The following is a 14,226-nucleotide window of genomic DNA, read 5'->3' on the forward strand; positions in this document are numbered from 1 at the left end:
TCATTGAGAAATACTTCAATCCGACACGGCCACGAAGCCTTTGAACCAATCAGGTTTGTCATATGGTGCGCACCATACCTGGATGGATGAATGGTACAGGATGAAGGAAGGGGAGACGTGAGTGAAAGGAGAGGTGTAGGTGATGGGATGTGCCGGTGAGAGTATGGGTGTGTGAAAGGAGAGTCGATGGGGGTAAGGGTTATATGCTGCAATAATTAGCCATTTAAACCACCAAAGCGTTGACCCGTTGGGTGTTCCCATGTGAGCACGTGGTTCACGGCACTGCACGGATCTCAGGTTCAAAACTCAAACACCGCGTTGATGGGTCCAATGCTTCTCATAACGTCAATGTAATTCATATAAGAGCACACCATGTCCTAATGACCTTGTGCTGCGTTCAGTGACATGACCAAGACCTCCACCCTCCCCCCTCCCCGTCATGAATCTGAAATCATCAAAAGTTGAAGCAAAATTGTTGTGACAACAAGTCCGCGCGTTTAGGGTTAGTTGCGACACCGTGCCGAGATTCCCGATCCCATAAGACCGAATCGCCTTAAACGCAGAGAAGGTCTGAACCGAATGGCTCCTACGTGAGCAAATGCTGGCTAATCGGCTGAAAACGCACAACTATAAGACGTTGCGACGCTCGTAATGGATGGCAGATGTTGGCTTCGGCCGGAGCACATCTGTCAGACCATCGATCCGGGCGGCAGAACCGCCTTTGTTATTCCAACCGCACCCCAGGCAACGGGCAGCATCGGAAAATGACTTCATTACCAAAAAGTTATGGTGACGTGAAAGTTAAGGCTGTGTGGGCACTTTCAATCCGAGACCGCTGGAAAGACCTCTTTCTCGTACGCACAGAGCGCGCGCGATAAGAATGTCGGCTGTGGGGACTTGCACAATGTTTGGAAGCAAAAAACTCATACATCGTGTTGGAATCCTCATGAGGATCATCAAATGCGTAAATATTGCGTGGACGTTGCGATTGATGATGCCTAACATTCATTCAATGGGCAGAGCGGAGACAAAGAGCAGCTGTCGTTTCGCAGAGACCACTCACTGATGGTGGTCCATCGTTTCGGTTCAATGACCGTAACGATAAACACGGTGTCAAATTTCGAAGCAAAAAAAAAAGTCATCGACTTGGTAAAGGTGAAAACTGAAGACGCATCAGGTGTATATGATGCAACGCGCACATGACTCAACCCACTATCCCCGATTCCGAATCATCGATCGGTGTGAGACGGGATCTCGCAGAGTTCCTGCGGAGATGCTCTCTGTGCTCAGACGGTATTCTCACATCACTCGGACACGAATGGAGGCACTTTGAAGTGGCTGCCAATACGTCACACGGTTCTCGGAAGTTATTGCCATTCCAAAGCTCGTTAAAAGCTTCCTCATCGAGCGGTGTCCCCCGTGCGGGGTCATTGGCGCTGTGCAAGTCCAAGGGGTCAGAACTGTACAGGAAACCTGGCGCGATTAGATACAGCATCGTCAAAGGGTGCAAAAGAACGTGTCACTGTTTAAAGCAGACATTCATAAAAGGGAGAGCTCTTTGGAGGAGGGGCACCGAGATGGGAGGGGTGTACCATGTGGTTACAAGCGGTCCATTTGATGGAGCGCATATGTGTTCCCCTAATGTGTACCATGAGGATCCTATCCCCCCACCCGGGTTTAATCATTGCTCCATGTGATGTTAGACATAGTACTGGACATATATATATTTCTACACATACATACACACACGGCCTGAAGATAGGTACACTCACCTCTAAGCTGTCGAGCCTGGGTTGAAATCCCAACCCAGCTAAAAACTGGCATCCTGGTGTTTCACAGGCAGGGTGATTCATCATTGTGTGTGTCATCCCTCGGATGGACGTTAAACTGGGCATCACGTCTGTCGGAAATAGTTGGTGGATGTTAGAGATCCCATGGTGTCCTTTGTGATGAGAAGACGAGCTATCGCCAGCACGCTCGCCAAATTCCAAAATTGCACGAAACCTCTGATGTGACGTGGAGAGATATTGCACGTGGGCTCTTCACCTAATTCTGAAAAGGTCTTGTCACTCAGAGGATGTGCACGCCGCAAGTTTTCTCCGACTGGCAGCCTTTTTACGTTTAAAAATAACAGACCTAAAATTAACAACCAAACTCATAATTCACAGGCAGAAGGTGGGGGATTAAACAGCACACAACTTCCATTTGGCAGCCAGAACAATTTTTCAGCATCAAGACATGGCAAAAAAGCTCTCGTTTTCATTTCCAAGACTTCAGAAGAATACACTGTCGGGAAGGAGAGAGCGATGTTGGTTGGTTGCCTTTGCATCTGAAAAAGGCCGTTCACATGAAACGCGTGAACTACCTGGTCAATTTACTTGTACCACAGACGCTACTGCCCAGACAGCAACCACACTCTGAGGTAGCAAGCAGTGTATCTTGGTGTCAAGGAACGTCGAAGAAGACCAGACCGCTACCACTTGCGGTCCAGGCAGGAATTGATCATTTGTCCAGAGTGCCGTTGATATCTCGCCAACTCTTCATCTCTTCAGGACACCGTGGGATCTTTAATGTCCACCAACCAAAGTGGCAGATGGGACGCCCAGTTCAACGTCCATCCGAGAGACGGCACATGCCCTGCCGGCAAAGAGACGCTTTTCACTGGGTCATGATTCTAATTCAGGTGAGAGAGAGAGCTCAGAGGTGAGCATACCTCAAGACTATCCTGACAGCCCTTAAAAGAATGATAATTAATCATCCAACGATAGACAAGTCTCATCACATACACCTGTATAGACTCTGCTAGGGTTAAGGTAAAAGTGATTTCTTTGTTCGGCACATTCAGCATATTCAAGATTCAAGAACAGAAAATCTGAGTAATGATGACAATAATGGATCAAGGTTTCAGGATGCATGACTACATATTGTATCAAACGTTTCTTGCATTATTATTGAACATATGGATTGCATTTGGCACAAATGATTGTCTAAAATGACAGCATGGGGTACGTGGAACACAAATGAAGATGCCTGAACGATTAAAACTAAACCAATTATGAAGTTGGTGTTATGGGTCTTACATCATCTTGTGAAATTTCAGCACAACATGTTTCTCATAAAAAGTAGAAAGTAATTACAGACACGTATAACGCATCCTGTATTGTCATCTGAAGCAATATTTGCTATGGTGTGGACAAGAAGTTAAGGGAGGAAAGAGAAGGTTTTCATCCTGGCAGATCCTGCTTGGAGCAAATATTTAGTCTGAGACGCATAATAGAATGATGCCTTGCTTTCCATAACCCCTCGTGTTCATCGACTTCACCAAGGCCTTTGGTAGCATTCACAAACCATCACTCTGGAAGATTTTAGAAGTTTGTGGCATTCCACAAAAGTTGTGCAACATCATCAAAGATTTGTACGATGGCTGCGAGTGTAGCATGACATCTCGTCATGGAGATGCTGAGTGGTTCAAGGTAATCGCAGGCATGCAACAGCGTTACATCATGTCGCCACTGCTCCTTGGATGAGTCATAGACTAGGCAATGAGATGAGTGGATGACACCATTAGATGCTGACATCTGTCTGAATGGCTCAAAGTTAAAAGATGTTAAAGGCTTCACGTATCTCGGTAGCTACATTGATTCAACTGGTGAAATCGACGGTGAAATTAATCGTCGTATTGGGAAAGCTAGTGGTGACTTCAAGCGATTCAACAATATTTGGAAAAGCAAGAAGGTCAGCCGAGGAAAGAGAAATCAAACTTTTTTTCTTCTCAACACTGCTGTACGCTGCAGAGACCTGGCAATTGAAAAAGTCCCAAGAGTACAAGATAGATGCTTTGGACAGCAGATGCCTGCGTAACATTCTCGTCATTAAATGGACCGACTTTGTGACCAATGTGGAAGTAAGAAAGAGGACAAAGGAACTCTATGCCTCTGATACTTTGTGAAAAAGAAGACTTGCATTACTTTGCCATTGAATACACCTATGGAAGCAAACCAATATCCTATCAGGCTTTATCAAGGCAACCACATGGAGGGAGACTGAGAGGAAGACCTAAAACATCCTGAGAAAACACCATCAACAGAGACCTCCAGGGAGCCATCGACTCCTACTCAAACGTAGAACTGTTCAGCAAAAGAGGAGTGTGGTGGAGATCCTTTGTCACCTCATGTGTCAGAAGACACAGGAGAAACTGGAACGGCACTCGGTAGAGCGCATACATCCGCCAGGCTGAATAGTTTCCATTTTGTGTCCCACCGATGGGCCGGATCTGCATCCGGACCTGAAACAAAATCTAATCGGCTTGTTCTCGTCACCTCCCCAACTCATCCACCAAAGTTTCAACTCAATTCCGTCCACAACCTTTTGAGACATCCGGCTCACAGACAGACAGACAAACAAACAGTCAGGGGTGAAAACATAACTTCTATCCTCCTTCGGTGGCAGATGTAACGAAGTCTGAGCAAGTCTTGTCCGAATTACTCATTGTGCATTCTTCCTGGTTCTTTCTAATTTCTTTACATTCTCTTTTGACAAGTTAACAAAATTACAAATCAAACAAAGTGAGAATGAATGCCTTGGATCAGAGAATGATTAAAAAACACACACAGAACCAAGATATTGCAATCAACATCAATCTCTTTCAATTTCCTAGGAAAGTACATCCTTTGGTTTGCTTTACCGGTCAACGCTTCAGAATTCCTGTTCCATTTCAATTTGTCATCAATCACAATGCTCAAACACTTATACTCAGATAAATTGTTCTTTATTGCCTTTATTTCTATGCCATGCACATTAAGGCGACATGACAAACGTGCAATACAAAGAAATCACTATCGAAGGCGAATGATTACACAATGATTAAACAAAGTCATTAATAACATTTAGTTGCCATATCGCATCACTGTTCGCACTGGTGTGTTGCGCTGAACAGCAATCGGACCGAGGAAGCCAAACCAAAGCGAAGCAATAAAAGAGAAAACCCCTTCCTGATAAAAGAAACGACACCCGTGGGGACCGACTCCCCTATTGACATTCCGTAATCAATGCTCCTGTGTTTACTCACGGAATCTATAATCTGATCTTAAAATAGAAACTTCAAGGAGTTAATGCCAAAGTGTCCTGTCGACGAAATGCTGGAAACACTTGCGAGTGATACGAAGGAAGCACTTGGATACCTTCCGAGGTGAATGGCAATTGCACGTCCGTGCAATCTACCCCGCAAGCAATTTGATATATATATATATATATATATATATATATATATATATATATATATATATATATATATATATATATATATATATATATATATATATATATATATATATATATATATGAGGCGCCGCGAGGAGGAGTTATGTAAGGGACACATCGGCCATTTTGGAGTTAATGCCATATAGCACTATTTTAACCCTTCCCCTATCATCCGAGCCTATCATCATCATATCATTAAAAAATGTCGCTTACATCACTCCTCCTCGCGGGGCCTCATATATACATTGGAACACCCCCACCCTCCCTTTCCCCATTTTCCTCCCTTGACTTGATCAGCCTGTTAATCCAATGTTAGGATGAAGGCCTCCCTCGGTGTGGTACATTTTGTTGTAGTCAATGCAATTTGGGGGTATTATACTCAAGTAAACTTCTCAATTTCATCTCTCCATCTAATACTTGATCTACCGTTACTTCTTCTGGGGCCATCTCTCGCTTGCCGGTTGTAAGTCTTGTTGCTTGGAGGACACATTGATTGTCGACTTTCGTTTTCAGATACAAGGGCAGTTTTGGGTTTTTTGTTTTTATACAAGGATCTAAGCTCATTGAGGAGCTCAACGGCAAAGGGCAGCAGGTTTACAAACTACATAAGGATGGAGGGACAGTGAGGGAGGTGGGAGCAGTGAGGGTGGGGAGGTGGTGGAGAGGGGGTGATGGTTGGTGTATATATTCAAGGAGGAAATGAGGAATAACACAAAAGCAAGTAATGAATGCAAGTGGACAGTCAGCCTGGATTTTGGGGGGAAACGGGGGGGGGGGCTGGAGAGGTGAGCAAGTTGGACGTTTTTTTGCATACAGAGTCAAGACTCGTGAAGGAGCTACGACACACGATGGAGCAGGACATAACAGTACAAATGAGCAGTGGAAAGAGGCGACGGGGGGGGGGGGGAGGGAAGCATATCAGTTTGTCAGGCTGAATTCAAATGGTCGACCAGCTCATGCTTCTATCAAGGTCTGCAGAGACATAAGAAGCTGCTGCCTGCTTATCTGAAGGATGAGGGATGTCACGGTCGAGGGTGGAGTCAGCAAAGAGATGAAGGGTATTTTCCAGAGTCAGAAAGATCGTTGATGAAGATTCGGAATAGGACTGGGCCCAAGAAACTGCCTTGGGGCACTGCAGCCTTGATAGACAGAGGAGACGAGAGGATCCCGTTGAGAGCCACACGTTGGCGACAAGTATCGAGGAAGTCTGTAAGGCATGAGAGAAGGTGGTCTTGGATGCCAGAGACATAGTTTGGAGATCAAGGCAGGGTGCCAGAATGTATCATATGCTAGAGATATTCCAGAGCGACGGCCCTGATCTCACGTCTGAGATGGAGGGCTTCCATCCATTATTGGGAGAACAGAAGCAGCATCTCCAGTGTAGAGTTGTTATTTCATATGCAGCCTGTGGCTGCTGGTTGCATCATTTTCTGGAAGTGCTTCTGCGCCACTGATGCAGTGCCCTTGTTACCAGTAAGCTGGTACTAATTTTGCTGACCTCGGAAGGATGAAAGGCCGAGTCAATCCACCTGGCGATATTTTTACAGCACAATAGGAGCTCAAACTCAAGACCCTAAGATCTTAAGCCAGCCACCTTAACTGTTAAGCCAACACCAGGCTTCAGGGTAGAGTGACCGGGTCTGAATTTGAATTGATGATCAGAGATAAAGCCATTGGAAAAAAAAGGAAGGATTTGACTGCGATGATGTATTACATGACCTTGCTGATGATCCAAAGTAAGCCAATAGGTCTGTAGTTAAGGGGATTGGTTTTTGCACCATATTGACCCAATTCAGTGATGTTGGCTGATTTCTAAGCATAAGGAAGATGACTGAGGGCAAATAATTGAGTGAACAGAGTAGAAAGTGGATATGCAAGAGCAGCAGAGCAGGTTGTCAGGACACGTGAACTGATGCCGTCTGGCCAGTTACAGAATCCGAGTCGATGGTTGCCAGAAACTCCTCCACGTTCTCAGGTGAGAAAGACACAGATTGCAGGAGTAGTTGGGTATGAAATGGTAGGGAATGAGTGGTTGGGTACACAAGTTTTTGAAGTACACACTTAACTGAGGTGTTCAGTCTTTTCCCAATAAGAGTTGGCTGTGGTGCTATTTGAAGAGAGCCAAGTGATGGTATGGTTGGAAGTAGTGGAAGAGCGAGTGAGGAGTGGGAATACTCCAAAGACAGACTTAATAAGTTGCCAGCAAGTCTCTTAGTAAGGAGAAAGGGTTGAAAGTTAAATCTTGAGGTTGGACAGATGATGTTTTCTGACTCTCCTGAGAGTGGACAGAGTTGTTGAGAGCTTTGGGGTTATGATTTGGGGTTGCCTTTGGGAGGATTTGCCTTCCAAGAAGAGTAGGCAAGTTTTTTTTAAGGCAGCTGCCTCACAGGTTTCGGTATTGAATGGGTGAGAGGATTGTATGACAACTGGTATGGGATGAATCTGTGGATGAGAGAAGGCTCAGCCAGATAGATGTTGACTCTCATAAGCATGTGATCAACTGAAGCAACTGGAGCAGTGGAAGAACAGGACTCATCAGCAGGAAAGTTTGCCATTACAACATCCAGAAGAGAGGATTTACCATTGGCAGAAATTTCACAGATCCAGTCAGGTCCACACAGTCACAGAAGTCCTTTGCTGCAGTGCCATGGCTGGTGAAAGAAGTACCAGCACTCAGTCAACTGGCATGGTGACAGTTGAAATCACCACATATTAGGAAGAGAGAGTTGGGAATGGGTCGTTAAAAATTGGTCCATTCTGTCTGAGAGAGATGCAGATGGAGTCAACATTGTTAGGAGGATGGTACAGCACACAGACAAACAAGAGGTTGAGAGTGGAGGGGAAGGCACAATCAAAGGTACTCCTGGGAGTTTGGAGCATTCAGAGCAGTATTGTACTTGGGCAGTGAGAAATTGAGTTCTTGGTGTAAATTGTAACTCTGCCGCTGGGACATTGGTTAAGGTCAGTTGAACCGGAGGAGATAATAGTCAGGGAGGGACACAAAGGACTCGGGGACACCTTTTGGGAGGAAGGATTGACCTTTAGGTGATGTAGAGCTTGTAAGCTAACCACCCAGTGCACTCCCTGCCATGAGACTGGCTGCTTCGGCAGCACTGAATCTGTCTGAGCAGAGTACCAGAGTTAGTAGTGGAGCTTGACTGATGGAAGGCATTTGTTTCAAGACTGTCAAAGGATTTTTCTTAATCAACGAATGCGAGCCAGAAAGGAAATTTGTATCCCCTTGATTTTCCAGAAGCTGATTTATTGTCTGAAGGTTATCCATTGTTTTGTGTCCACTTCTAAAACCTGCTCGCCCCTATGGCTGGTAACTGTCCAGTTCAATCCTGAATATTTCATTGACAATTTTTGTGAACAATTTATAAGTAGTAGAGAGTGAAGGCTCATTAAACAGTAATTATTTCGGTCCACCTTATTTCCTTGTCTGTGGATCAGTTCCAGTTCAGAGTTTTTCCCAATCATTTGGATTTTTTTTTTTCATCTTCCAAGAACTTTATAAATAGTTTTGGTAGTTTCCTGTTCAGCAATTCACCACAACATTTGATTGTATCTGTAATAATTTAATCCTCTCTCGAGGCCATACCTTTTCTCATGCTCTTTAATCCAAACTCGATGTCATCGGTTGTCACTGGTGGGATGCCTTCCTCATGACTTGTTGCTTGACATACCGGTTAATTTTATTTTCTCCTGTGGAGTTTAATTGGCAGGATTGAATCTGCCTTTGGTCACAGAATCAGAGTTAGTAGTAGAGTTTCTATAATGATGTAGGATTCACAGAATTCTTGGTCATATGATTATTCCCCAAAATTAATGACGTGATCAACATTTGTGATAATGCTTCCATTTTATTTTTTTGCGGGTAAAAATCTCAGCATGTCCTGTCAATCAGACTCTGCTTGTAAGCTTTTAAACGTGTGTTGTTTTCAAGGATTTTTCAAATTTATTTCATGTTGGAACTTTTTTTTTCCTTTTCAATGTTGTGCCTCACTTCAATTCCCTCCTTTCTTGATTGAGCTTTTGGACATATCTCAAAAAGTTAGATGGATTCGGAGGAAACTTGGTGGACATGCTGGGTGTGTGACAAGGCCAAAATGATTTAATTTTAGTGAAGATCTGATTGTATAATTTTCAGGTGATTCTTCACCATTGAAAGATGGGACCAAAAAACAGCAGCCTACTGTATTATAAGCATGATGTTAAAAAAAATGTTGCGGATGGATTATGACAAAACTTGGTGGATGGACTGGTAGGTGACAAGAACAAGCTGATTCGATTTTGGTTAAGGTCCGGATGCAGATCTGGCTCATCAGTGGGATACAAAATGTAAACTGTTCAGCCTGGCAGAGGTATGCGCTCTACTGAGTGCCATTCTAGTTTGATGTTCGTATTCATCATCTGTCTTTTCTTCTAGCTGTTGGAATCTGTTGTTCAGCTCAATTTGGAATTTTCATTTTCATGCTTGTAATTGGGACATATTGATACTCGATTGAGTCTGTCTCACTCTTAGTCTTAGTTCTCAGTCTTCGTTGGGGTTTCTTCTTGGTCTTCCATTTCATTATGTTTGTACCATATGCTGATGCTGTGTGGACTGTGCTTCCCCGCTGACGGAACTCTGGTAGCATGTACATGTTGCTGTGCTTTCGCCTGGGGAGAAACTGCTGAGATCTATTGGTACGGGTTCTTCCTGACATATTTATTTAGAAATCCTTCCACTTGCACATAGATCGATTCAACTCATCAATGGGGGTGTAAGCTGGAATGATTCTCAGATGTTATATTATCTTTTGGTCAATTGAATCAGTTGTGCAGTTGGATCAGACAAACCCTTGTAATTTATGACATGTTTATAAACTACATGCTGTTTTTAAAGTATGGCATATTAAAAGGAATTTAGAGGTGGTAATCTGTTCATATCTTCATGAATAAGGCATTCAACATCAAAGTATTATGTGCTCAATATAACAAAATGAAAAGATCAAAGGGAATATCCAGGTAGTGGACAAAAAATGGAAACACCTGGGTAAATGAGGGACACCAAGTAACGGCTTCCACCCAGGTGTGGCCCATGTGTTAATTAAGCAAGCAACATCCCAGCATGCTTAGGGTCATGCATAAAAATGCTGCACAGGCCTGGTTGCCTATAAAAAATATGGCGAGTATTGCTGCAAGAGGAGACCCCCCCAGTGCCCCCATGCACAGAGCACGTGTGGTCGCCCAATGGTTTGATGAGCATGACATTGATGTTATCCATATGTCACAGCTTCTTCGTCACCATATCTGAACCCAATCGAGCATTTATGGGATATTCTGGAACGACGCCTGAGACAGCGCTTTCACCTCCAGCAAACAGGTGTGAGATGATTGACTTTCTTGTGGAAGAATGGTGCCGCATCCTTTTGCAGAATTCCAGATGCTGGTGGACTCTGTGCCACAGTGCATACAGGCCGGACTGGCCGCATGTGGTGGCCCAACGCTCTATTAAGTGACTTTACATTGGTATTTCCATGTTTTTGTCCACCACCTGTAGGTGGTGAGTTACATTGGCAATCTCAAAATTATATGAACAGATTTAAATATATTCGCATAGCCAGTCGATCACGAAGCAGCAAACCTTTGACGAATGATTGATCATTTAAATGGGGAAACGTCATAATGTTATAGAAAGACTGTCAAAACTGACCATTTCATGAATACGACAAACAGACCCAGTGCATTTAACGTGCAATCAAGGAATGTGCCGTGAAACTCAGGTTCAGGCTTATGAGGTTGTTTTCATTTATAACCAGAGGTTATTTCATGAAATTATACAATATGATATTTGTATTTACCATGACCAATCATTGGTGAATGAACGTGACAGCCTGGACATTGTGAATGGAGTTAAATGTGGTCGATGAAAGTGTTGCTTGATTGATTGGCTTCGTTGAACAGCTTATTTTTTCCGAGTATTTTTTTTGTTTTTGTCTCAGAGGCACTGAAGCTTAGCACCCGCCTCTCCCCCACCCCCCCCAAAAGAAAGCCAGAGAGCAAATAAACCAGCAGACACAGCTGCCTGGAAAGATCCACCCTATTGCATAAAAGAGACGTCTTTTACCATTAATCACATCATGTAAACAGTGGGGTCGCTGGGGGAACTGCAATAAGGGTCATTGTACTTTTTGCAAGAAAAACATCTGAAAAACATGCTGAATAACACCAATAAGAATTCTGCTTTTTGAAAAAACACAACGTTATATGGATGGAGTGGATTATCTGAAAATAAATATGAGTTTTGAGTGTACACCTATCGTAAATGAACAAATTCTATCTTCACAGAAAAGTTTATCACTTAAGACATCCTTATAAAAAACAAAGAAATAGATAATTGTATTGACATTCATCTTTAGAAGTAATAAAAAATAAAAATGGGACTTCATATGGAAAGGAATCATTCATTTGGAGTTCTGTCTTTGCATGTGTATGACCAACTGCTTATGGAGGATTTCACCGTTTTAAAGCTCTCCTCCCAGCCGGTGCCTTGGGAAATGGGAGACGAGGCCGGATTAGGCACAGCTTGAGGGCTGGAGGCACAACTTTTGGGGGAGTCCATACCCAAAACATCGTCCAATTTTGTGAAAGTGGAATGGAAAATGAGGAATTGTGAAGTCAGACTTGGTCAAACACCCACAAGCAAACTTAAAAACACACCAAAAGGTCCTCGGGCAGAGCTTGCATTTTTTTTTTGAGCGATCCAGTTACATTTCAAGCAGAGGAGATTTCTGATGGTACCTTTTCTCCTTTTTCCCAAGCTGAGGTTATGTAATTACAGAAAATGAAATGGCACAAATACAATGGCAAAGTGGGGGTATCAGTACCTATCCCAACATTCTTCACAAAAAAGAAAAAGAATATGTGTAGCTAACTACCTTGTTTTGAATGTTAGCTCTTTAGTTACCTGTGTTGCATCTGCACCAAGGCCACGCAGCAGCATTGTGATGACATGTACACCTGCCCGCCGCACTTGTGGGTCGGGGTCCATCTTTATGGCCGCATCCAGACAAGCAGTAAGCTGCAATTATGATTGGGGTGGGAAGGAAAGAAGGGAGGGAAAAAGGAAAACGATTGGCTACTAGACAGAAAATAAGTACGTGCATGGGTTAGGGGAAGAGGGAGGGGCTGACGAGCTTGTCTCGAAGGTCATTCCACGGCCTTGTGACATCGGCCAAGGGATCTCACTGCTCAGCTGTAGTACGGCCATAGCTGCTGCATGCACATTAACGGATTAGCTGAAAAAAGGCAGGCAGTTGTGTCTGGATCTCAGCAAGGAAAAAAAAAATCCAAAACAAATCACATCTTGGTTAATCTTCAAAGGTCTTGGTGATCGGATAAGAGTATTATAAGGAGAAAGTGATCGACTTAACCAATGATTAAGCCATGACAGATGTGCTGGTGATATGCATGAGGTTATGCCTGGATTTTGGGACCCATAGTTTTATTAATGAGTTCAGTTGAATGAATACTTCAGTTGTGCTATTCCAGGAAGTGGGAAACTGGCAGGGTTAGATGGAAAACCTTCACAGAAATTGCATTCAGAATCGAGGAAAAAAAAAAGCAGAAAAAACCCAGCAATTTTACACAGGTAAAATTAATGAAGAATTAGATGAACAAGTGAAGGAATAAGATATAAAACAATATTTGACTAGAAGAGCCCTCGGTAGAGCGCATACCTCCGTCACACAATGCCTGATCCACGAGAACATATCGGGCCCGTTACATTTTTGAAATATCATGCTATACAGTACTAAATCGTTTTTGGCCTGATCTCTCAATGGTGAAGAATCACTTAACAAATTAAATAATTTCGTATCCAGATCCGGATTCGGATCTTCACCTAAATCGAATCAATTTGTTATGGTCACACACCCAGCATGTCCACCAAGTTTCATCCAAATGCGTACACAACTTTTTGAGATATCCTGCACACTAACAAACAGACAGACAAACAAACAAACATACAGAAAGGGGTGGAAACATAACCTTCTTCACCTTCGGTGGCAGAGGTAAAAAAAAATCCACCATTCATATGAAAACACTTTGAAACATCTCCATTTAATATCAACATGGTCAAACGTTTTTTTTCTTCTATTATTCGTGGAGGCCTAAAAGACTTCCTTATACCCACTAAGAAATGGTGTCAGGGATCATTTAATATTGTTACGAATTCCCGCCCACCGGCGTGCGGACAGCTGCTTTTCAGCCGAATCGCGGCCGTACACCCACCGGACGGACAATTCAGTCGCGACTTTCCGGAACAACGCCAAAAACCAGTCACGGGTGTGCTCCAAGCGCACACCACAGCCTAGTCAATATTCTACCCGCGCGCGACAGGGTCAATCGCCGAATTGTCGATATACCTAATTATTCGTGTGGGCAGCCTACCGAGAGACCGTACCTCAGCGAGGTCTGCTCGGACACGAACCGCTAAAGCGGTTCGTTCCGTTCTGGGATAACCGAGCGGGGTATTATCGCGAGACCTCGCTGGACCCGATTCTTTTATCGGCTATCAAAAAGCCTGCTACCATTCCAAAATGCAATATGGCGTTTCAATGGGGAAAATGACACGACGAACAGGTTCACATTCAAACAAGCACATTTATTATTTTCCACACGTACACAATCAAGCAATATTATCAAGAGCAAGTATCCTTGCTCTTCTGGTCCTCACCAAATACAGACGAGCGTTTCGGCAGGGGCTGCTTGCAGCCTATGTTGATCTCTGTAACGCGTTTGATTCAGTGAATCGGGCGGGATGCCCTCTGGAGTATTCTTGGTCTTCGTGGGGTGCCACCAAAATTGATCAATCTGATGTCTGACCTATACTCTGGTACTGAGAGTGCTGTGAGATGTGGTAATACCATCTCTGACTTATTTTCAGTTTTTACTGGAGTTTGTCAGGGGTGTGTACTGGCC

The 14,226-nt window shown here is 43.7% G+C and overlaps 1 protein-coding gene across 2 annotated transcripts in view; it reads right to left on the bottom strand.

Moving 5' to 3' along the window:
* TANGO6 (transport and golgi organization 6 homolog) overlaps window positions 1-14,226 on the bottom strand; it is a 243,566-nt gene that overhangs the window by 5,268 nt on the left and 224,072 nt on the right. For both annotated transcript variants that reach the window (XM_085888467.1, XM_085888468.1), the window contains exon 7: window positions 12,212-12,325. In XM_085888467.1, the coding sequence (XP_085744593.1) occupies window positions 12,212-12,325 (114 nt within the window). The remainder of the gene's footprint in view (window positions 1-12,211; window positions 12,326-14,226) is intronic.

Source organism: Eptatretus burgeri, chromosome 7 (assembly GCF_056783735.1).
Source record: "Eptatretus burgeri isolate ZD-2024b chromosome 7, Ebu_testis_v1, whole genome shotgun sequence".
Classification (NCBI taxonomy): domain Eukaryota; kingdom Metazoa; phylum Chordata; class Myxini; order Myxiniformes; family Myxinidae; genus Eptatretus; species Eptatretus burgeri.